At 34.9% G+C, this 23,878-nt stretch overlaps 2 protein-coding genes across 2 annotated transcripts in view; both read right to left on the bottom strand.

Moving 5' to 3' along the window:
- The window catches only part of nr1h5 (nuclear receptor subfamily 1, group H, member 5), a 37,486-nt gene extending 26,440 nt beyond the window's left edge, over window positions 1-11,046 (bottom strand). Inside the window, exon 1 of the mRNA XM_073819113.1 lies at window positions 10,443-11,046. The gene's annotated coding sequence lies outside the window, so the exon portion shown is untranslated. The remainder of the gene's footprint in view (window positions 1-10,442) is intronic.
- A 1,722-nt stretch (window positions 11,047-12,768) lies between these two features.
- On the bottom strand, window positions 12,769-22,458 carry slc66a1 (solute carrier family 66 member 1). The gene is made up of 9 exons (XM_073819475.1): window positions 22,385-22,458; window positions 21,588-21,654; window positions 21,262-21,433; window positions 19,301-19,430; window positions 19,047-19,134; window positions 18,031-18,191; window positions 17,843-17,935; window positions 14,887-15,072; window positions 12,769-14,402 (listed from the first exon to the last, which is right to left on the bottom strand). The coding sequence occupies exons 3-9, from the start codon at window positions 21,429-21,431 to the stop codon at window positions 14,316-14,318; spliced, it is 915 nt and encodes a 304-aa protein (XP_073675576.1). The 5' UTR covers window positions 21,432-21,433; window positions 21,588-21,654; window positions 22,385-22,458; the 3' UTR covers window positions 12,769-14,315.
- Between the last annotated feature and the right edge of the window lie 1,420 nt (window positions 22,459-23,878).

The following is a 23,878-nucleotide window of genomic DNA, read 5'->3' as shown; positions in this document are numbered from 1 at the left end:
TGTTGTTGAACAAGTGATGTCATGTCATTCTGCCTTTGCACCACTGAACCAGGTCCTCCTGTACGCCTTTGATTCATATTTGGCACGTTAAGTTGAGGGGATTGCTGATGTATATCTGTGGCAAGTCGAGTTATTTGCCTATTTGCACCAGAATTCTCCTTTGGTCTAGTAGTGAGCTGTTGACTAACTTGATGTAGGACGCCGGCTGAGGTTGGATGAGTTGTTAATGATGTCCACTCCTGGGTTTGTTGTGATTTACTTTGAGGTGCACAGTTAAATTCACTTGCCTCTGGATCCAGTTTGTGTGGAAGTGCTCGACTTCTCATTTCTTTCTCAAAATAAGAATTCATAGCATCAAGTGCATTATCGCGGCATAAATTATCAGAAGCTTCGAGCACAGACAGTCTAGCAGCGGATTCAGCTAACATAGTATCCAACTCCTGTTGCTCTAATTTTCTCCTTATCTGCTGCTCTTGCTCTTCCAGTGCATGCTTTTCCTTTAAAGCTGCTATACGAGCAAGCACTGCAGCCCTTTCTGCTTGTGCTTTAATTCGTATGGAAGAAGTAGTGCTTGATTTACTACCCACACTTTTCCCTGAACGTTTACTGGTTGCATTTGAAACACTATCCTCTGGATTAATACCATCACCAAACTGGCTACCAGCAGCACTAACGCTCACATTTTGACCAGTATTTGATAACCACAATTGCACCTTAGAAATGAGATCATTATTAACAATCATTTTGGCTTTAAACCACACATCATGCTTTTCTTGTTCAGTATCAGGTAACATACCCATCACAGATTCATGAACACACTTTGATTCATCACATACCTTAACAAGATCATCAAATACGCATTGAACTTGTACAGCATTTCCCTTTTCAATCAAACCATTCAACAGATTTCTTAGACTGGCTGCCTTATTCAGCTTAGTTTTCCTTTCATTTTGCAAACGTTCCAGTTTTTCAGCAAATGCTTTAGCAGTTAATTTTACGACACGTTTCTCTTTAAAGGTTTGCGCATCATTATTATGTTCAATAGTGTTCGCTTCAACGGATGGCTTGTCAAGCCTGTCCATCGTTTCAATCGTCTCCATAACCCAATTCACGCTGAGCTCGCAACGCAGTAAGCAGAGTTCACAGCAAAGTACGACGTTAATTACCCGCCCCTTATGTCACCAATGCATTGGATTTTGCCCCGCGATTTGTGTACACACAGATTGAATGGCCATTCATTCCCTTGTAGCGCTACACATACCTTGCGTTGGGCGCCGTAAATCCAGCGAATATGTAGACCCTCAGCGTAGAACTCGCGTCGTACTGTGCTGATGAATGGCGTAATAATCCAAATACGCATGAAGTAATTTCCAAAACGTAGAACACATACGCCGTAGCAGACTCAGTATGCCGATATCCTTGTGACTTCCATTCAGACACGACCAGCTTGAATCTTCCTCTGTTTGGCGTAGCTCCTCACAAGTCGACAACACGAGGCTACAGTTTTGACTTAGATGTAGGGGCTAAGCCTATTGCTTGAAGTCCCTGAGATGTTATTAGACAGGCACCCAGATGACGCACCTATTCCTTAACACGGTGACGTGTAAATGCAATGAACAGTCTTACTTGTTTTCCGTTGATGTTCGTATTTATTACAGTTGCAAACTCCAATAGTTTACAGGTTTACTTCAAATGAGTTTCTGTTGGTATACATTAAATACGGCCACGTATTGTGGCTTACACGCCGACACACAAACCGTCACGTTAGAGCGTAAGTGAATACGTGTGATCAAAACTGTTTGTGCTCCCACCGTCTAGCAACACCTGCTACCTGAATATTCGTTCCCACTTATAAAACCTATTTGCAGAGCACCACCTAGTGGAACGATAAACAATTGCCAGATGGCTACTACAACTGTACTTTTTTAAGATACAAGTGGGCGTCACTGGAGTGGTACCCTGCAGGGTAAAATTTTGTACCTCTAGTTGTACATTTTTGTACCCCAAAGACATATTGTGTACTTTTAAGGGTACCATTATATGTTTTGTTCCTCTAGAACAGGGCTGCTCAACCCTGTTCCTGGAGATCTACCTACCTGCAGATTTTTGTTCAAGCCCTGCTCCTCCAACACAGCTGTCTGTAATTATCACGGGCTACTTAAGAGATGAATTAGCTGGTTCAGGTGTGTTTGTTCAAGGTTGGAGCTGAACTTTGTAGGATAGTAGATCTCCAGGAACAGGGTTGAGCACCCCTGCCCTAGGATGTATTTTTGATCAAATCCGAGAGCTTTCTGACCCTGCATAGACAGCAATATAACTGACACGTTCAAGGCCCAGAAAGGTATAGGACCAGTGTTGGGGGTACACTCTTAAAAATAAAGGTGCTTCACGGTGCTATAGAAGAACCTTTTTTGTCTAAATGGTTCCATAAAGAACCTTAAACATCTGAAGAACCTTTGTTTCACAAAAGGTTCTTTGTGGCGAAAGAAGGTTCTTCAGATTATAAAAAGGTAAGAGAGAAATGGTTCTTCAAAGAACCTTTGACTTAATGGTTCTTTGTGGAACCAAAAATGGTTCTTCTATGGCATCACTTGAAGAACCTTTTCAAGCACCTTACATTACATTACTTTTTTTCAAGTACCTAGTAAAGTAACACATTACTTTTTAATTTACAAGAAAATATCTGAGTTACTTTTCCAAATAAGTAACGCCAGTTACTTTTTTCCCCAGTTGTTGATTGAAAGCTCTTCTGTCTCTTTGTTGAGAGAAATTGGGAGTAAGATGTTACTTCTAGAATAATTCTAGAATAAATGTGAACATGCATAAATAATAAAATAAAAACTGAAATGCAACTCAGAATATAATACAAACTTGCAATAAATAAATAAATGTTAAATAATACAAATATCTTTTATGTAGTTAATCCCATTTTATAACCCAGTGCCTTTGCTTTTGACCTTTGATGATCCAATGCAACCATACTAATAAGCAAAAATGACTCAAGATAAAACATTTTTTTTTTTTTTTTTTTTATTGCTGAAACGTGAATTTATTTTCCCTTCAACCTGATTCTTTTGGTGTGAAAGGGCTTTTACATTTGCCAAAAATAGAACTTTTTATATTAAAAATAAACAAGCAAACCTTGCCCAGATTTGAAAAGTAAGGCAAAAGTAATGTAATGCATTACTTTCCATAAAAAGTAACTAAGTAACGTAATTAGTTACTTTTTTAGGAAGTAACTCAATATTGTAATGCATTCTTTTTAAAAGTAACTTTCCCCAACACCGATAAGGACATGTTAAAATAGTCCATGTGACATCAGTGTTTCAACCTTAATGTTCCAAAGATGAATGAAGATTTTAAGGGTTTAAACTATCTCTTTAAGTTTACAGATGTTTATTCTTTAACCCTAAAATTCCACACAATGCATTGCATTGCATCTTAACAAGCTCATGCTGCAAACAAATGTGAGCATTGTTGTGAACAACGAGTTATTGCGCACAATATATGTTCTAGCAGTGGTGTTAAACTTTCTCTTTCACTTCTCCAGCTCCATGTGAATATAAACAATGAGCTCTCTAACATAAATGAAACTGAAAACGTGTTGATTTTGCTCAACCAGTCCAACATAGGCTCATTGGAAATACGCACCTCTATATACATTTCTGCAAAACTAAAAAAAAACGTATACCTATATGTATGAATCACTACAGTTTCCAGTTGAATTGAACACTAAAGGCAGTTAAACTCTGACAACTTTTATTCTTTTTTACACAAAGTATGATTTACAGGTACAGTTTTGATTAATAAAGCCTAATTTTAACACAGTTACTTGTAGAATAGTATGGTATGTCTTCAAAACAATTTTAACATCCTGCATAATTTTGAAAACTGATACTTTGAACTGATACTTCATATGCACGAGTTTTCTAATTTAGTGGGTTTGCTCAGTAGCTCAAGCGATATGGCGTTGCACTTGAGTGATGTCGAGCTCCGGTACAAACACTGTGACACTACGCTTCCACAAAACAGCTCAAATGTGCATAAGGAAGTTAAAATAGCATGGCTGCATCAATTAGGGCTGCTTGATTAAGGCAAAAATCATAATCACTATTATTTTGGTCAATATTGTAATCACGATTATTTAACACGATTATGACTGGGTCCAAAACTTTATATAATTGATTCATTTAAAGATAGCAATACAACAGAAAATAAAGATACAAATGAAAACGGATGTAATATACTGTTACACATGTATTTTCATTCTCAACCATTTATGATAATTTAAGACATAACTGACAAAGGTTGACATGAATAATCACCAAGCGCCTGATTTTGAAATATTTTCACGTGTATTTGACCATTTAGGTGCGTACCTTGAGCTAAAAGATATCGTTACATGTCCGTGTTCAGCTCCGTCTCTGAGTGCATACACAGATCGGCGCTTTTTTTTCTTTCGTGCTTTTAAAAACACAACATCAAAGAAACATTAAATCAAGCACGTCTCATTTTATGAAAGTCACGTTAAATGATTTTGCTGATTTGCATGTGAAATTAGGCTTTTATTGAGGAGCGAAAGCGCACCACTGGAAAGGGGGCGGAATGGGGCACAATAATAGTTTAATCTCGATTACTGTATTTTCATGGTCGTTTGAAGCTAAAATTGACACTGAATTTTGATTAATTGCACAGCCCTAGCATCAACAAATTATAAACTTTTCAATTTGGTAACACTATCAGAAAGCTTTAGAGTTGGGTTTGGTGTAGAGGATATTTCAAATGGTGAAAAAACCAGCTAAAACCAGCCTAGGCTGGTTGGCTGGTTTTAGCTGGTCAACCAGCCTGGTTTTAGCTGGTCATAGCTGGGAGGCAGGCTGGTTTTAGAGGGGTTTTGGCCAATTTTCCAGCCTGGCCAGGCTGTTCAGGCTGGTCTTAGCTGGTCAGGCTTGGAAACCACCAGCTAAAACCAGCCTGACCAGCCTGGCCAGGCTGGGAGACCAGCTAAAACCAGCCATTTCCAGCTTAAACCAGCTAAGACCAGCCAACCAGCCTAGGCTGGTTTTAGCTGTTTTTTTCAGCAGGGTAATCAAATTCTTAAGGGTTACATTGGGTTACAGACTTTTCTTAAAATGTAACCCCTAAAAATGTTATTTTAGGAACAATCACTCAGAATATAATGAATTCTTTAAGAATTACTTTATCTATAGAGGTATGCAATATACCTGAACTGACTAGTCAAACAAAAACAAGACAAAGAATTTTCAGTTGCATTTACATAAAAGTACTTACTGTTTGTCCATGTTAATGATAGAGAAGTGAAAGAGAAAGCTTTGGTTTACGCCACATATTGGTGCTCTGGAAATTTTATGCAGTTACTCATTGTTCACAACTGACCATGCCGATATGTGACCCTAGACCACAAAACCAGTCTTAAGTAGCACGGGTATATTTGTAGCAATAGTCAAAAATACATTGTATGGGTCAAAATTATCGTTTTTCTTTCATGCCAAAAATCATTAGGATATTAATTAAAGATCATGTTCCATGAAGCTATTTTGTAAATTTCCTACCATAAATATATCAAAACGTATTTTTTGATTAGTAAGATGTATTGCTAAGAACCTCATTTGGCCAACTTTAAAGGCGATTTTCTCAATATTTAGATTTTTTTTTGCACCCTGAGATTCCAAATTTTTCTAAATAGTTTTATCTTGACCAAATATTGTTATAGCCTTAATATATTTACAATTTAAAATAATTTTATATTGGAAAATATAATTTATTTCTGTGATGGCAAAGCTTAATTTTTAAAAATCATTTGCTGATTTGATCCTCAAGAAATATTTTGTTAAAACCATGTTAAAACCATAATTTTTTTCAGGATTCTTTGATAAATAGAAAGCATTTATTTGTAATAGAAACATTTTGCAACAATGTTTAAGCCTGTAATGTCACGTTTGATCAGTTTAATGTGCCCCTGATGAATAAGCATTACTTACTTTAAAAAAAAAAAAAATCATACCGACTCCGAACCTTTGAACAGTATATTTTCAGAAGCACTTTTTTCTCCATTTGAGCAATCATTCAAAGTTCAACATCACCTGCATGACTCACGAGTTCTCAGAAATCCTGTACTGCTCAGTTACCAGCATCTCATACTAAACTCTTTTTAACGTGGATGCAAAATAAATAAATAAACATATTATTGATTGGGGACAAATCAGTGTCTTTCAAATTTACATCTTAGATCTGAACTGTTCTCATTCAGTTTAACTTTGTGCTCTGTGTGGCAATGTGGGTCGCTCTCTGTTTCCCAAGAGGAATGACAGAGTGACATCAGGCTCATCTCTGGAGCTTTAGGGAGTGTTTATACACGCTGTGTTTGCCACGGCTCTGTTTGTCATGCAGTTAATCTTTGACATTGAAAAGATTGAAGACTGCAAGAATCTAACCTTCCCACCCGATAATACTTTAGACCCCATGAAGGGGCAGGCTCTTCCTGAAAACTCCTCAAATTGGACGCTCACACGTGCCCTCTCATATCCAGCTCTTTGCGCTGACATAAAACATCTTCGATGGCGTTATTGTGGTAGCATCTCAAAGAGGCTGACCTTGGTTTCGCAGTGTCGAAATATAGATATCATTAGTGCCTCCGAGACGCAAGGGAGGGAAATTTTTGCTATCACTCCCATGCCATCTATCACAATGACTGTGGGTTCTTACAGGAGAAAAAAAAAAACTTCACGGTTAACAAAACGACCTTCTTTGAACTTCATGGATGGTTCATTCCAGATGGGGTTTAAGGGAGCAAAGCTCTAATGGGTTTGAACACTCATTAATTTTTCACACAGTTTTCACAAGAACATAAATAGCAACTATATAAATAAACGTGCCTTCAGCGTATCATAACAGTTGTTCATTCTTAAAACTAAAGGTTCCAAAAAGTACTTTTCTCAGCGGTGACACAGAAGAACCATTTTGGTTCCCTAAAGAACTATTTTTTCTTAGTGTGAAGAACATTTTTCCACTTTAAAAGAACCTTTTGTGGGATAGAAAGGCTTCATGGATGCCAATGAAGAACATTTCTTTTTAAGAGTGTTGAATGAAAGTTTTGCTTAAGAAGTCCTTAAAGGCATAGTTCACCAAATATGAAAATTCTATCATTAATTACTCCCCCTCGTGTCGTTCCAAAACCATAAGACCAACACAGAAGAGATAAAATTGTTAAATAAAGTCGTTATTTTTGTTTTCTGCACACAAAAAGTACACTGTAAAAAGTTTTCACCAGATTCAACTTAAAAACCTAAGTTCAGCAGCTGCCTTAAGTTTTTAAGTTAAATCAGCTTAAAACTACAAGTCATTTTAACTTATTACAATTAAAATTTGTTGATTTAACTTGTGAGTTGAAATGACTTGAGTTGATTTAACTTAACATTTTAAGGCAGCTGCTAAACTTAAGTTTTTAAGTTGAAACTGGTGAAAACTTTTTACAGTGTATTCTCGTAGCTTCACAAAATTACGGTTGAATTTCCTTACTACTTTTCTGTGCCTTGAACATGTCAGTTGTGTTTCTGTCTATGCAAGGTCAGAAAGCGCTCAGATTTCATCAGAAATATCTAAATTTGTATTCCGCAGATTAACAAGTCTCACAGGTTTGGAACGGCATGAGGGTGAGCAATTAATGACAGAATTTTGATTTTTGTGTGAACTATCCCTTTAAGAGAGATGGTAAACCTTAATGTTAAACATCCAGACAGCACTGTATCTGCTGTATATCCATCTGTTATCTTATTTGATGTTAGCTAGCTGCTTGAAGCCAGGCTGTGTTTACAGTTTTAAGCAGGAAACGGGATTTTTAGATATTTGGGGGGTGTTGGACTAAAGTCCAAAGGTGTTTATGTTTTGAATGTAGATGATTATCAACAGTGGTTCATCACAACAGAGGCTGGTTAACTCAGTGATAATGAAAATGTAAGATATCCACATAGATAACGCAGTTGAAGCAGTCTAGTCTATTAAAAACAAAGTGCGTATTGATTAAATGGCAACTTATCATTGATTTCTGCCTGTGATGTTGACTTCCGTGTAGCAGCTCGCAGACAGAATAAACATGCAACTGAATGTCCAAATGGCTGCTCAACAAATGCCAACATTTCAAACATTCTTAAGTTGTCTGTTAGATTTGGAGAGTTGGGAAACAGAATTGTCATGTTCACAATGACTGACCGACCACTGACAAAGCCAAGAATTGAAGATGATGTTTGTTGTGCGAATGTGAAAGAAACTTTAGAATATAGAGTAGAAGTCAAAAGTTTACATCCACCTTGGAGAATCTGCAAAATGTTAATAATTTTATCAAAATAAGAGGGATGATAGAAAATGCGTGTTATTGTTTATTTAGTACTGACCTGAATATGAAATTTCACATAAAAGATGTTTACATATAATCCACAAGAGAAAATAATAGTTGAATTTATAAAAAATTACCCTTTTCAAAAGTTTCCATACACTTGATTCTTAATACCGTGTTGTTACCTGAATGATAGCTATTGTTACCTGACACAGCTATTTGTTTTTTTAGTTTAGTAATAGTTGTCCATGAGTCACTTGTTTGTCCTGAACAGTAAAATTGCCCGCTGTTCTTCAGAAAAATTCTTCAGGTCCCATAGATTATTTGGTTTTTTAGCATTTTTGTGTATTTGAACCCTTTCCAACAATGACTATGATTTTGAGATCCATCTTTTCACACTGAGGACAACTGAGGGACTCAAATGCAACTATTACAAAAGGTTCAAATGCTCACTGATGCTTCAGAAGGAAACACGATGCATTAAGAGGTGAAAGGGGAGGTGAAAACTTTTTGAATTTGAAGATCAGGGAAAATTTAACTTATTTTGTCTTCTGGGAAACATGTAAGTATCTTCTGTAGCTTCTGAAGGGCAGTACTAAATGAAAAAATATGATGTTTAGGCAAAATAAGAAAAACTTACACATCCTCATTCTGTTCAAAAGTTTACACCCCTGGCTCTTAATGCATCGCTTTTTTTTTAATTATTGTTCAGTTTTAATGATTAAATTACATTTTATAAATCAAAAAGCATGTCTAAATAATTCAAAGTTGAAACACGCTTTTACAGCAATTTATTCAAAGTTGAACAAAATTGAAATTTTTAGTAGATGATTTTAGTAGAAAAACAACTTAATTTATTATTTTATTAATTTCTTTTCATCACGTTTATATGGTAAATTAAGGCACAAAACCTTTTTAATCAAATGAAAGTTAAACAAATCCCTACATTTTTTGGCAAACAAACATGAAAGGAAAATGCTGCGATTTTTCCTTAAATAATAATAATAAAAAACTTTACAAAAAAAGTTTGAAAAAATTATTTATTGGTATTATTAAATTAAGTCATATATTTGTAACAGTTCCTTCAAGTTAAATCAGGTGTACTGACATACTTTTGATTTATTCATCCAAAATTTGGCAAATTCTGTGACATTTCAAGTTATACAGTAAATTCCATTTTTATGACTGGATTCTGCAATTCTGTCTGCATTTTCTACAGCATGGAAACTTAAAAAGTTAAGTTTAAAAGTTTAAGATTAAAGTTTAAAATTTGAAAAATACTCTTTTTAAAAAGAAATTAACACTTTCATTCAGCAGGAATTTTTTGCATAAAATGGATCAAAGGTGACAGTAATAAGACAATAACATTACAACAGATTTCTATTTCAAATAAATGCTGATATTTTGAATTTCTATTTATTAAAGATTAGGGTTAGGGTTAAAATGAGAAAACATGCATTAAAATGCATCACGTTTCCATAAAAACTATTAAGCAGAACAACTGTTTTCAACATTGATAATAATCAGAAATGTTTCTTGAGCAGCAAATCAGCAAATTAGAATGATTTCTGAAAGATCATGTGACACTGAAGCCTGGAGTAATGGATGCTGGAAATTCAGCTTTGCATCACAGGAATAAATTCCATTTTAAAATATATTGTAATAGAAAACAGCTGTTATAAATTGTAATAATATTTCACAATATTAATATTTTTACTATATTTTTGATCAAAAAAATCTTACCAACCCCATATGGATACAGATACTTCACATTTCAAAAAAATCAACACTATGACATAACACAAACGCACTTAGCAAATAAAAAAAATTCTTCTTATCTAAGGAACCAACTTCATGAGGTGCATCCTGGGATGCTTTTTAAACGAAGCAGACTTCATGTTTGCTAGACACTTACTGGTTACTTTTTTATCTTTATAATCAACTCCAAATAATCTTTTATAAAAAAGTACAATTTTCTAAATTCTTGTAAAGAGATTCAAAAATTGTTATTAGGTATTTTAAGTATTTACTAAAACGCTCAACCAGTATCGCTGACAGTTTCTAGAGAAAACTGATTTTGTGTACTCACCAGTGCTGATGTTGCGTGTGCAGGATCTCAGCTTGATGTGCCTCTTGCATTTGTGATGTTGACAGCAGTTCAGCCCCTGACGTCCAACACTTGCCAAACACACACTGGAACACACATGCGCAAAACAAACAGCGCTTCCCTCCAACACAAACCATTAATTCAAACACATACCAGTACGTGTGCAAGTTTACACACAGGGTCACGGAAAGTCGATAATACACCAAAAAGGACAATTTAACATTGTCCTCTCCGGTCCTGTTCAACTTTACAGTTAGTGTAAAAACTATATATTAGATATTTAACAATTTGGACTTGTTGAACACAATCAGAGAGGGCCGTGATGGAAAAGAGGAGCTGTTTAAATGAAATAATTACTGATTTCTGGACACACACTATGTGAATGAGTGGGCTCATTAGAACATTCCCAGCAGCCCAGTGTTTATAAACAGCCCTAGTTCATCTAACTGATGGATGAGCGCACGCTATCTCTCCGCTCTTCCTGCCGCTCCTCAGAGAACCGACTCGCTCAGCCAGGGTTTCACAACCACCCCGACACACTCCCACATGTCACTACACAATTCAGCTGGAGACACGCAACTCAAGACCCCCTTATCTGTCTCTTTCTCTCACACACACACACAGACCCTAACCCCACTAGTGCTTCATGGGTGGGCCCTTCATGTCCTTTGCTGGGGGCAGAGGGGACATTCTGAGGGTTGCAGATCCCGCCCTGATGCTCTTAACTCACAGGATGCTAATGACAGCGACTGCTGTAATGAGGAAAAACAACATAGATGTGTTTTTCCAGGAACAACAGGGCTGCTGATATGAACCATGGGGTAGAACAAGGAGACAAGGTTCTTCCTGAAACAAAAAAATGTGTCCGAGATTCAAAAAGGCACTGGTTTGGAATCTAGTGAGCTGAATAGGCAGTATTATTAGGTAGCAGTAGTACAAAAGCGAAGCAAAGGTTGTTTCAAAGGGTAGGCCGCACAATAACAAAGCCTTTTGAGAAAAAGCTTCTTTTAGCCAAATTCAAAGGCAGCACCGTGCATATCGCCAAGAAGGTAATCCCACAATGCACTGCGAGTCCTGTAAAAAAAAAAAAAAAAAAATGCATTCAAGTTGGTGGACACATTTTACACATTTGTCTTTTATATAGAGAGGAATGCTATTGATATGACACAGAATTGCTTCCTATGGAGATTAATGTTCTTTTATTGTTAACAAAACTACTTAAATGTTTTTATTAGCTGAAAACTAAAAAACAAAAACATTAAAATATGTAAACGAGTTGGCGACTAAAGGTCATTGCACACTGAGTCTAAAATTTTTGTATGTTTTTCCGTTTTTTCATATTCATATTCACCTGAAAGATTCACAGCTTTTTTTTTTAGTGATAGTTGTTCATGAGTCTCTCGTTTGTCCGGAACAGTTAAACTGCTGTTCTTCAGAAAAATCCTTTAGGTCCCACAAATTCCTTGGTTTTCCAGCATTTTTGTGCATGTGAGCCTTTTCCAACAATGACTGTATGATTTTGAGATCCATCTTTTCACACTGAGGACAACTGAGGGACTCATATGCAACTATTACAGAAGGCTCAAACACTCACTGATGCTCTAGAAAGAAACACGATGCATTAAGAGCCGGGGGTGAAGGCTAAATTTAACTTATTTTGTCTTCTTGGGAACTGCAGCTGTAGCTTCTGAAGGGCAGTACTAAATGAAAAAAATATGATATTTAGGCAAAATAAGAAAAATGTACACATCTTCATTCTGTTCAAAAGTTTACACCCCTGGCTCTTAATGCATAATTTTTCCTTTTGGAGCATCAGTGAGCATTTGATCTTTTTGTAATAGTTGCATATGAGTCCCTCAGTTGTCCTCAGTGTGAAAAGATGGATCTCAAAATCATACAGTCATTGTTGGAAAGGGTTCAAATACACAAAAATGCTGAAAAACTAAAGAATTTGAGGGACCTGAAGGATTTTTCTGAAGAACAGCGGGAAGTTTAACTGTTCTGGACAAACAAGGGACTCATGAACAACTATCACTAAACAAAAAAAAAACACACACACACACACACACACACACACACACACACACAGCCGTGGATCATTCAGGTTACAACAGAGTATTAAGAATAAAGTGTATGTAAACTTTCATCAAACTCCTCAAACATGACTATTATTTTCTCTTGTGGACTATATGTAAATATCTTATGTTAAATATCTCATTCAGGTCAGTAATAAACAAAAAATAACATGCATTTTGTATGATCCCTTTTATTTTGGGAAAATAATTAACATTTTACAGATTCTGCAAGGGATATGTAAACATTTGACCTCAACTGTATAACACAAACACCATTGAAAGCTCCTGTGCTGAGAACAAAAGTAAAAACAACAGGTTTTTAAAGGATAGTTCACCCAAAAATTTAAATTCTGTCATTAATTACTCACCTTCAAGTCGTTCCAAACCCGTAACACCTTCGTTCACCTTCAGAACACAAATTAAGATATTTTTGATGAAATCCGAGAGCTTTCTGATCCTGCATAGACAACGATATAATTACGTTTAAGGGCCAGAAAGGAAGTAATGACATTTTTAAAATAGTGCATGTGACATCAGTGGTTTAACCGTAATGTTATAAAGCTACAAGAATACTTTTTGTGTGCAAAGAAAAAGAAAAAAAAGACTACTTAACAATTTCTTCTATTCTCTGTCAGTCAACAGGCGTTCACAAGAGTACCACAACACATGAACACTCTGCGATTTGATCAAAAATATCTTAATTTGTGTTCTGAAGATGAACGAAGAGGGTGAGTAATTAATGACAGAATTTTCCTTTTTGGGTGAACTATTCCTTTAATAACTTTAAACCTTTAGAAAGGGAATTGTTGCATTAGTATAAAATCAAAATGCACTACAATAGCAAATAATACAAGAAGAAACTTAGAAACAAGCATTACCATTGAGACGCTCCAGCAGATGAGCTTGACCTTCGGCCTCCAAGTCAAAAAAACGTCCTTAAATATGCACACTGTCAACGTAGCGATACTCAGATTCACCTCTTACTCCGTTCCATTATTCTGCACCCACTTTTCAAGATCCAGTCAATTCCTGATAGATAAAATTGTTCCATCACAAATTTTACAAATTATTCATGACACTACAAAAGCAAAATAAGTGGCAAAAGCAATTTCATGTTGATGATTTGTTTGGGAAGACAACTATGAAGAAATTGATTTTCCAGACCAAAAAAAGCAAGCTCAAGCATGTTTGGCCTCAGAAAACAAAAATCTTTAGTGAGTGTTGTGCTGTGATAAAGAACAAAAAAGAATCAAATAAGACTTAAAAACAAGAACTTCAATGTAGATACAAACTGACTGACAAGTACAGTGCTAAATCAATTCAAAGGCCACTATATAAAAACTAAAAACATCTTTACAATACCAAAACATTTTTTGACAATAGATTGCACAAAACAGCCCATTAACAAATCATTACAGTACACAGATTAAAGGCAGAATATTTTCAAGACTGCTAAATCTGCCAAATGCAGCATTCATTCCACTGCATATAAAAGAAAAAAATTATTGCATGCGTCGGGAAAAAAAAACGTACAGTACAGTACAAAAGTGTTTCAAATAAGTCCCTTTGGTGCCAAATATTGAACCAATTAAGAAAGTTAACTATGTACCATCAAACAAAAATACATTTAACCACTGACACTGCTAGGTATAAAACCTATTGATATAAAATCTAGCTAAAACTATTAGAAAAAAAAGGTGGTTCCTGTCTGTCAGCTGTGGCTGTAGAAATATAATGCATCTCTAGCATTTCATCCAGTCACAGCAGGAATGGGAATTGTTCAGTTCTGGAGAAGCGCAGAGGTCTCTTCATCTCCAACTGGAGAATCCCGAGGAGATTTTCTGTACATCATGAACTGCACGGATATCTAAAGAAAAGCGTTAAGGCGAAAAAGCTGAAATATTTTCTATTCTGAATGAATTCGAACGAGGCTCATTGCTCATGGGATTCTGACAAATGTGCTTCACACGAAAGGAAGTCACATGACCTTAGTGATGTAAAACACACAGCTGGATGCTATGGCAACAATCAGGTTTTGTCAATATATGTGACCTCGAGTAATCCAAAAGATCAAACATGCAACGACTCGAAACATTTATGCAATATTGTTTGTAACATTAGTCATGTGACCTTTGACTGCATGTTTTCAAAACAAACGTGTGTCAATTAATCAATGTCATTTAGCACCAACACAGTTAAACCTCACAGTTCAGTGCAGTTTGCTGTGCAATGAGGATTCTCATTTTGATAATGAGTCCAGACATTTCACATCTATAGTTCTATGAGCACTGTGTTTAGAATCAGTGACTTCACTAACAGCTCTGTGGCTAGCATGGGGCTTTAAAGGATACTATAAGGTCAAGTGAGAGGGTTCCCAGGCTGCCGATGAGCCAGGGGAGGTGGTGTATGATATAGCTGGCCTCTCCAGTTCCTGGATCTGGGTTCTTCAGTAGCACACTGATGCCATAGGTTGTGTTTCCCAGAATTACCAAGGCAAATAGGAAAAAAGACACGCCCTCTGTTGACTTCCTCATAAACTGCAAGACAGTAAGAAATATTTCAGCTTTACAAAGAAGCAATATCCATACATCTTTAAGTGCTGCGTGCACAATGTACACAATGCATTGACACAACAGATGTCTGCAATGATTAGTCTCTAAACCAATAAAAAAAAATAATGCAACTTTCACATTAAATGTGTAGAAATTAATTCAAATGTGTGACCCTGGACCACAAAACCAGTCATAAGGTTATTTTTAATTGGAACAAATTTTGTTAGGATAGGACAATATTTGGTCGAGATGCAACTACTTAAAAATCTGAGGGTGCAAAAAAATCGAAATATTGAGAAAATCACCTTTAAAGTGCATATTACTAATCAAAAATTAAGTTTTTATATATTTACGGTAGGAAATGTACGAAATATCGTAACGAAACATGATCTTTACATAATATCCTAAAGATTTTTGTCATAAAAGAAAAATATAATTCATAATTTATAGATCATTTTGACCCATACAATGTATTTTTGGCTATGGCTACAAATATACCCGTGCGACTTAAGACTGGTTTTGTGGTCCAGGGTCACATATATGAAAAATAAAGCCTTTTAGGGAGTTTTAACAAATAAGTTGACCCAAAACTGTAAACTTGCTTAAAATGTACTCACCCTCAGGCCATCCAAGATGTAGATAAGTTTGTTTGTTCATCAGAACAGATTTGGAGAAATGTATCGTTACATCACTTGCTCACAAATTAATCCTCTGCAGTGAATGGGTGCCATCAGAATTAGAGAACAAATAGCTAATAAAAACATCATAATAATCCACAAGTAATCAACTAACATCTTGTGACATGAAAAGCTGTGTGTTTGTAAGAAACAAATCCACACAAATCCAGCCAAGACATTTTTAACTTGAAACTATTGTTACCGGCTAAAATACGAGTTCTCTATCCATAATATTGCGTAGTCCATTGAAAAGGTAATCTCATCTGAATGAGGAGAGAAATATGCATGGATCAAGCACTGTGTAAAAAAGAAAACAGTCCAAAAGGGTTCTAAACCAATTTGCAGCTTTTCACTTCACAAGACAATCATTAATGGACTGGAGTCCATTGTGGATTCTTGTGATGTTTTTACCAGCAGTTTGGACTCTCATTCTGATGGCACCCATTCGCTGCAAAGGATCCATTGGTGAGCAAGTGATGTAATGCTAGATTTCTCCAAAACTGTTTAGATGAAGGAATAAATCCATCTACATCTTACATGGTCTTCCAGCAAATTTTCATTACTCCAAGTTAATACTCGTTACTGTCATACAATGATTTTATTCAGCATAAATTAAAGTCAGTATAATCAAGAGTAGATTTTGGTCCCACAAAGCCTCCTTTGTGAGATGTAATGTTCAAACGATAGGAAATACTGTTGCAAATATTAGTAATTAAGTTGCAAACACAAGAATGAGCACATCGTGTGCAAAAGAGAAAACTATGTACCACAACTGTTTCCTAAAATCAAAAGTTAGAAGACACTGATAAGGGGCAAGAACAGATTACATTTTGTTTGCATTACAACAATTATAAAACCAATCTTGGTAACACTTTAGAATAGGTAACACCTATTAACTATTAACTACGAATTTTCCCTCAATAAATTCCTAATTTGCTGCTTATTAATAGTTAATAAAGTAGTTGTTAGGTTTAGGTATTGGGTAGGGATGTAGAATAAGGCATTTATTAGTGTTTAATTAGTACAAATAAATGGCAAATATCCTAGTGATATGCATGCTAATAAGTCGTAGTTAATATTTAATAGGTGTTACCTATTCTAAAGTGTTACCAAAATCTTAATATTCCTAAAAAAAAAGTTTCTTATTTTTAGCAAAAAAAAAAAGAAAGTTCATTTTAAAGCTAAATTATTGTATCTAATGCACTTTGAGGAGTTTAAAATTAAGAGCTCCAATCTATGTTCTTCACTAAGAAAACGTCAGTGAATTGACTTGTACGTAAACTTAAAATGGGATTCAACCCTCTTTTTATTTGTGGTATGCTTTCTCAGTCTAAATTACATTCACACTGGTGTTATAGGAAGCCAAACTAATTAAAATATAATAATAACAACTATTTTTGTATTATTGTTATTCCTATTAACAGCCATATATTGTAAAACAGCTGCACTGTAAAATAAATTAAAATGAATATTTCATAGGAATATTATTTTTGCTTTACACTACAGTAGGGAAATTATAATACTTATTTCCTAATTTCTACACTTGAAAGAGATATTTTGAATTCGGACAGCAGTAACATTACCCATTTAAACCGCTAGTTGTCAGCAATTCATTCCACACTTTTAAGCATTTATGTTGATGGAAACGACAGTAGAGCTTTTATTTTGATGGAAAACTCCAGCTGAGCCGTTCTGAGACACGGAAAACACCCGATCACGAGATGATTGCCTGAATAAAGTGCGCACGTTGAAACTTGCAGACTCAATGAAGGGATTAAGCCATATTTTGATTTTAGTTTTGGTTCATTTGACAGATATTGTGCCTAATGCATAATGGCCCAAAACGCAACTTTAAAGACCTTTTGTGTTAGAACAAGAAGTTTAAATATATTTCAAAAACTACACTTTTTCCCTAGAAGACCTATTGTTTGTGACCATGATAATATCGAGATTATCACGATCCTTACATCCCTACAAATCAGTTAAAATTACTTTCTTTTGATTTGGGGATGTCATATTACCCAACTCTGGATAGATTTTGTGAAATTCATTAACACATACATAGAGTAAGTACTTACATTAGTGTACATCTGTGGCAGTCTAGAGCATAAATACAGTACTGAAGATATAGAGCCGATGACAAAGCCTATAATCTCCTTTGTATCGAAAGGCTGAAAAACATGAAAACATCAAGCCTCAAATCAATGCAGAAGCCATGTTAATGAATGAAGTGCAACTTAACTCAATGATGAAAGGAACTACTCACCTGCACTGAACTGTTGCCCTCCTCCACGGCCAAAAGCGCCCGACCCTTGAACCCCGTGTGCATCTGATCCTCTAGGGCTGAGCGAGGGAGGCTAAGGACGGAAGATGTAATTCCCAGAAGACATAGCACGCTGACCGCATTCAGCAATGCACCGTTACTGGCTACGGAGGAGAATGACAGTTCTATGAATTAGCATTTCAGGCAGCAGCACATTCTTATAACACACTGTGAAAGCCAAAGGTCAGAGAGGAATATACAGAAATGTAGGGCACTGATGGGACACTGAGAGAGCCATTCTCGAGCAGTGAGTCCGAAATTTTTGTATGCTTTTTTTCGTATTTGTCATCCTTTCCTATCAAAATGCTTGCTAAAATCACACAGAAAATCTGATCCAATTTTTTTATGATGGACAAAAGTTTCAGAGGCAGTGTGTAAGGTGTTTGACTTAACGTGAGGTCATATTTATTTTTTAATGTGCAAAATTATTAGACAGAAATTTCGGATTCAGTGTGCAAGGACCTTAAAACTTTAAAAAATGTTTTTATGAACTGAAATGAAGCTGAAATTAAATATAGCTATTAGAAACCAATTAAATGAATATTTAACAAAAATTTGAAATGTTGCAACTAAGTGAAGTTAAGTAAACTAAAATTACTAAAACTGAAATGAAGATCATTTAAAGCTTCATAAAAAATATTAACCAAAAAACTACAACTTAAACTAAAAAAATAATAAAAATATTAAAAACAAAAATTAAATAAACTAAAAACTTATTTTAAAAAATGCTATATATAGTATATAAAAAACTAAATATTAAATTTAATTGGACATAGTTTGTCTCAAACTGCTGATAGCCAAAAAAATCTGGTGTGCCAACCACACGTGCAGGAAAATTATTTCCTGGAGTTATGTTTCCAAAACAGACAAATGCAAGATAAGTCTTGAAAACAACCAATTACATAAGCCTATACTTATGACACATTTAAGTTACTAGCGGGATATGACTTCCAACTCACCCCTAGATCTCTTATTCTTTAGTTTATAGTAAAAGTACAATGACAGCATTAACAGGTCTGCCAGGACGTAGTACACTGCGGTGTATTTCTAAAGGAGAAACAAGAGGGTGATGAATATAAAATATTAACAACAAATAATAAAATCAGACTTCAAGCTACAGCAAAACTAGTTCAACTACAAAATTAACCAATTAGGGTTCATTTTTATTCACTGTGCAGATATTTTATCTATGAATGTGACAATTGTTTCTTACCTGTAGTGGAAGTTGATCGGCCAAGAACGATCCAATAAGATTGCATGAGTCACCAGCCAGCCAAAATAAGAGGAACCAAATAGACAGAGCGCTGTCCATATTTCCTGTCTTACACGAACTGTAGTATTGCCTGCAGTGACAGTCAGTATGAACTCATTATTTCTCATCATGTGCAAATGCAAAATGTGTCACATGGTTACATATATAAACCAACGTTTAAAAGTTTGGGGGCTGGTACATTTTTTTTAAATGTTTTAAAATTAGCCTACCACTCACCAAGGCTGCATTATTTTTTCAAAAATACAGTAAAAATAGTCATATTTTACATCTACACTACAAGTCAAAAGTTTTGAATAGCACTTTTTGTAAATTAGTCTCTTCTGCTCACTAAGCCTGCACTGATTTGATTCAAAGTAAAGCAAAAATTTAAACTATTTTTACTATTTAAAATGACAGTTTTCTTTTTGAATCGATTTTAAAATGTAATTTCTTTGTGTCATTTCAAAGCTGCATTTTTAGCATCATTACTCCAGTCACAAGATCCTTCAGAAATCATTCTAATCTTCTGATTATTTTTTCCGAAAACAGCCGAGTGGATTTTTTTCAGGATTCTTTGACGAATAGAAACAAGAACAAGGACAAGAACAGCATTTATCTTAAATAGAAATCTTTTGTAACATTATAAATGTCTTAATCATCCCTTTTGATCAATTTAAACCATCCTTGCTAAATAAAAATAAATTCTATATTTTTCCCCCCACCAAAAAAAAGCTTCTTTTTTTGGGGGGATCTTTCTATTCATCAAAGAATCCTGAAAAAAATACTCAACTGTTTTAAATGATGATAAGAACAATATTAATAATAAATGTTTTTTGATCAGCAAATCAGCATATTAGAATGATTTCTGAAGGATAGTGACACTGAAATCTAGAGTAATGATGCTGAAAATGTAGCTTTGCAGGAATAAATTACATTTTAAAATATATTCAAATAGAAAGCAATTTGTTTAATTAGTAAAAAATATTTAACAATATTACTGCTTTTGTTGCATGTTGGATCAAATAAATGCAGGCTTGGTGAGCAGAAGAGACTTCTTTGAAAACATTAAAAATAAAACTTTTGATTGGTATAAACATTATTAATATTTTTACTGTCACTTTTGGCTATTTCAATGCTCCATTGCTTAGTAAATATATAACTTTCCTTAAAAAAATTTTAACTTACTGTTCCCAAACAACTGAATGCTTGTCTAGAACAAATGGTTGATGTGCCTGAATTAATTTTATATCTATTTTAACAAAACTAAGCCATACACAGTGCAACAGCAAAAAGGAGTAGTTCACTTACAGAACAAAAATTTACAGATAATGTACTCACCCCCTTGTCATCCAAGATGTTCTTGTCTTTCTTTCTTCTGTCGTAAAGAAATTATGTTTTTTGAGGAAAACATTTCAGGATTTCTCTCCATATAATGGACTTCTATGGTGCCCCCGAGTTTGAACTTCCAGTTTAAATGCAACTTCAAAGGTCTCTAAATGATCCCAGCCGAGAAAGAAGGGTCATGTCTAGTGACACTATCAGTAATTTTAAAAACATTTACAATTTATGTACTTTTTAATCTCTAAACAGAGTACACACAGAGCATTTGAGGTTAAAAAGTATATAAATTTTAAATGTTTTTTTAGAAAATAACCGATCATTTTGCTAGATAAGACCCTTCTTTCCTCGGCTGTCATCGTTTAGAGCCATTTGAAGCTGCATTTTGGAAGTTCAAACTCAGGGGCACCATAGAAGTCCATTATATGGAGAGAAATCCTGAAATATTTTCCTCAAAAAACACAATTTCCTTATGACTGAAGAAAGAAAGACATGAACATCTTGGATGACAAGGGGGTGAGTACATTATCTGTACAATTTTTGTTCTGAAAGTGAACTACTCCTATAAGAAATGGCCCACTTACGGTAGTGAAGACACCACGAAGCAAACTATCGACAGCAGTCCGAGAACAACACTGGCAATGTCTCTGCCATCCTGGGCACATTCACCCAGTCCATACCAAATCCACTCGATCCCGTGAGGGCACAGAGAGCTAAAGTTCCCATCACCGCCGAGCACAACCCCATCCGACATTACTGGAAAAACATCAGCGAGAAAACATAAGGAATGAAATAACATTATTGTTGGATTCTAATGAAAACAGATGTATTCCTGGTGTTTATCAGTGGAGTGCTGTTTAAACACTTACAAATACGTTACAATACAATACGGATAGCACGTTAACGCTACCTGTGATGTATATCCTCAGCTGCTGAGGTAGAAAAACAGCGGTATGTCGATGTCAATCAGCAGTCACCTACAGCAAAACAAACTAGTCGTCAAAACAGCGAGGCCGTCGTTGAGCGCTGTGATTGGACAGTCATCAGTGAAGAAACCGGAAATGTACGACTCACTTTGCGAATCGGCTCTCTTGAACAGCTCATTCAAAAGATCCGGGGAAAAAAATAAATAACGATTCAGCTTTTTCGCGTCATGTGATCCTTGAAATATGACATGCTTAGAAATCTGTCATGTAATCAAGCGATAAACATTTATTTGTAGCATTTCGCAAAACTCGAGAACCGATTCAGTGCGGGAACGTCAACGAATCGTTCAGATCCATTTATCGAAACCGGTTCGGTTCACCGCTAACATTTGAATAAATCAACGCGTTTAGAAATTCCAAAACCTTTAGTTTACAGGTCAGAGCTTGTGTGAGTTTCGCTATCACAGATAAAAGAATCAGTAAAGCCGGAATATATATATATATTTGATGTAAAATAACTTTTTCCATATAATAAAAAAAACTATGTACGTTTGATTTAACTACCAATAAATCTCTGCAAGTCATTTCCACACTATTCATTTTGCAGCATAGAAGTTTAGGCGCTACATGGTGATCAAAATGTCTCATGTTTTCACACATGGGTGTGAAGTCAGTGTTTTTTGTATGTTAAATACACTTTTGATTAAGTGTTTTGAGTACAGTGCCTCGCTAACTTTATAAATTAGGCAAATGAATGAAAAAACTAAAGAATTGTCTTTACCTCAGGCAATGTAACGCTCCGTCTCCTCCAGACACAAACAGCGGCTCGGCTTGTATCAGCTGATCATCACGCCTGACTTCACAAATGCCCATTCAGCAAAAACACCACACGCAGGTGACGCAAAAAAGTGGTTGCCTAAGTCTCTAAGCTACAGAAAATAACATATATACAAGCCCAACTGTGACATTCGGCTTTACGCGACTGTATAGGGGGGCAAAATTGTAAAATACAGCGGAGGACGAGGTAAGAAGTCAACATTTTACTCCAGTACATACTTTCACCCACAAACTATTGCCCAGGAAACAATAGACTACAATAAACAATTCACCGTCTGAAACCTTCCCTAAGTCTTGCACTTAAAAATTCCCTTGACATGGAGCACAGTTAAAATTAAAATCTACCTTCATTATATAGTTGACTTGTCCTAAATGTATGCCACTTCCAGACCTCCATGTTCCAGACCCAACAGTTAAAGGGAATATTTTTCTTTTTAATAAATATAATTAAGTATTATTATTAAAAATAAGTATTATTTTAAATATTAAATATAGTTTTAGTTTGGAGAATAAAAGTCTCTTTTTTGCTCAGCAAGCCTGCATTTACTTGCAAAAGCTGTAACATTGTGAATTATTTTTACTATTTAAAAAACTATTTGAATATGTCCTAAATGCATTTTTATTCCTGTGATCAAAGCTAAATTTTCAGCATTTTCAGCAACTGCAGCCTTTAGTGTCATGATCCTTCTGAAATCATTCTAAGTTGCTCATTTGCTGTTCAAGAAACATTTATTATTATTATGATTCATATTTAAAACAGTTGAGAATGTATTTTCAGGATTGTTTGGTAAATAGAAAGATCCAAAAAGCATATATCTGAAATATATAGCTTTTGTAACATTATACACTAAACCATTCAATGGCATGGAGTCAGTATATTTATAGAAATTATAGAAATTAATACTTTTATTTAGCAAGGATGCTTTAAATTGATCAGAAGTGATGATAAAGACATTTGTGATGTTACAAAACATTTCTATTTTAGATAAATGCTGTTCTTCTGAACTTTCTATTTATCAAAGAAACCTAAAATTCAACTCAGCTGTTTTTAACAATAATAACAATAATAATAGTTTTTTGAGCAGCAAATCAGAATATTAGAATGATTTCTAAAGGATCATGTGACTGGAGTAATGAACCTAAAAATTCAGCTTTGAAATCACAAGAATAAATTACATTTTAATCTATATTTAAAAAGAAAGAACGAAAATTTGTAAATAGTAAAAATATTTCACAAAATTGCTGTTTTTGCTGTATTTTGGATTAAACAAATCCAGGCTTGGTGAGCAAAAAAAAAAAAAAAAAATCTTACCCGTTAAAAAAACTTTTGACTGGTAGTGTATTTAATTTCAAATTAAAGACAAAATGCAAATTAAAAAGTTAAATAATTCACTTTAACATTTACTCAACATTTATGGCTATAACCATTCTAAATGTA

This window comes from Garra rufa, chromosome 15 (assembly GCF_049309525.1).
Source record: "Garra rufa chromosome 15, GarRuf1.0, whole genome shotgun sequence".
NCBI classification, from domain to species: domain Eukaryota; kingdom Metazoa; phylum Chordata; class Actinopteri; order Cypriniformes; family Cyprinidae; genus Garra; species Garra rufa.
The sequence above is the reverse complement of the archived record's forward strand: the minus strand, read 5'-3'. Positions and strand labels throughout refer to the sequence as shown.

Bases quoted from the DNA above. Each gene is read 5' to 3' on its own strand.
- slc66a1 (XM_073819475.1), bottom strand. From the start codon at position 21,431: ATGTCGGATGGGGTTGTGCTCGGCGGTGATGGGAACTTTAGCTCTCTG. The intron at 18,192-19,046 runs GTGAGTTGGAAG...TCTCCTCCGTAG, and splicing joins AAAGAATAAGAGATCTAGGG to CCAGTAACGGTGCATTGCTG. The intron at 14,403-14,886 runs GTATCCTTTAAA...GCTTTTCTTTAG, and splicing joins CCCTCTCACTTGACCTTATA to ATATCCGTGCAGTTCATGAT.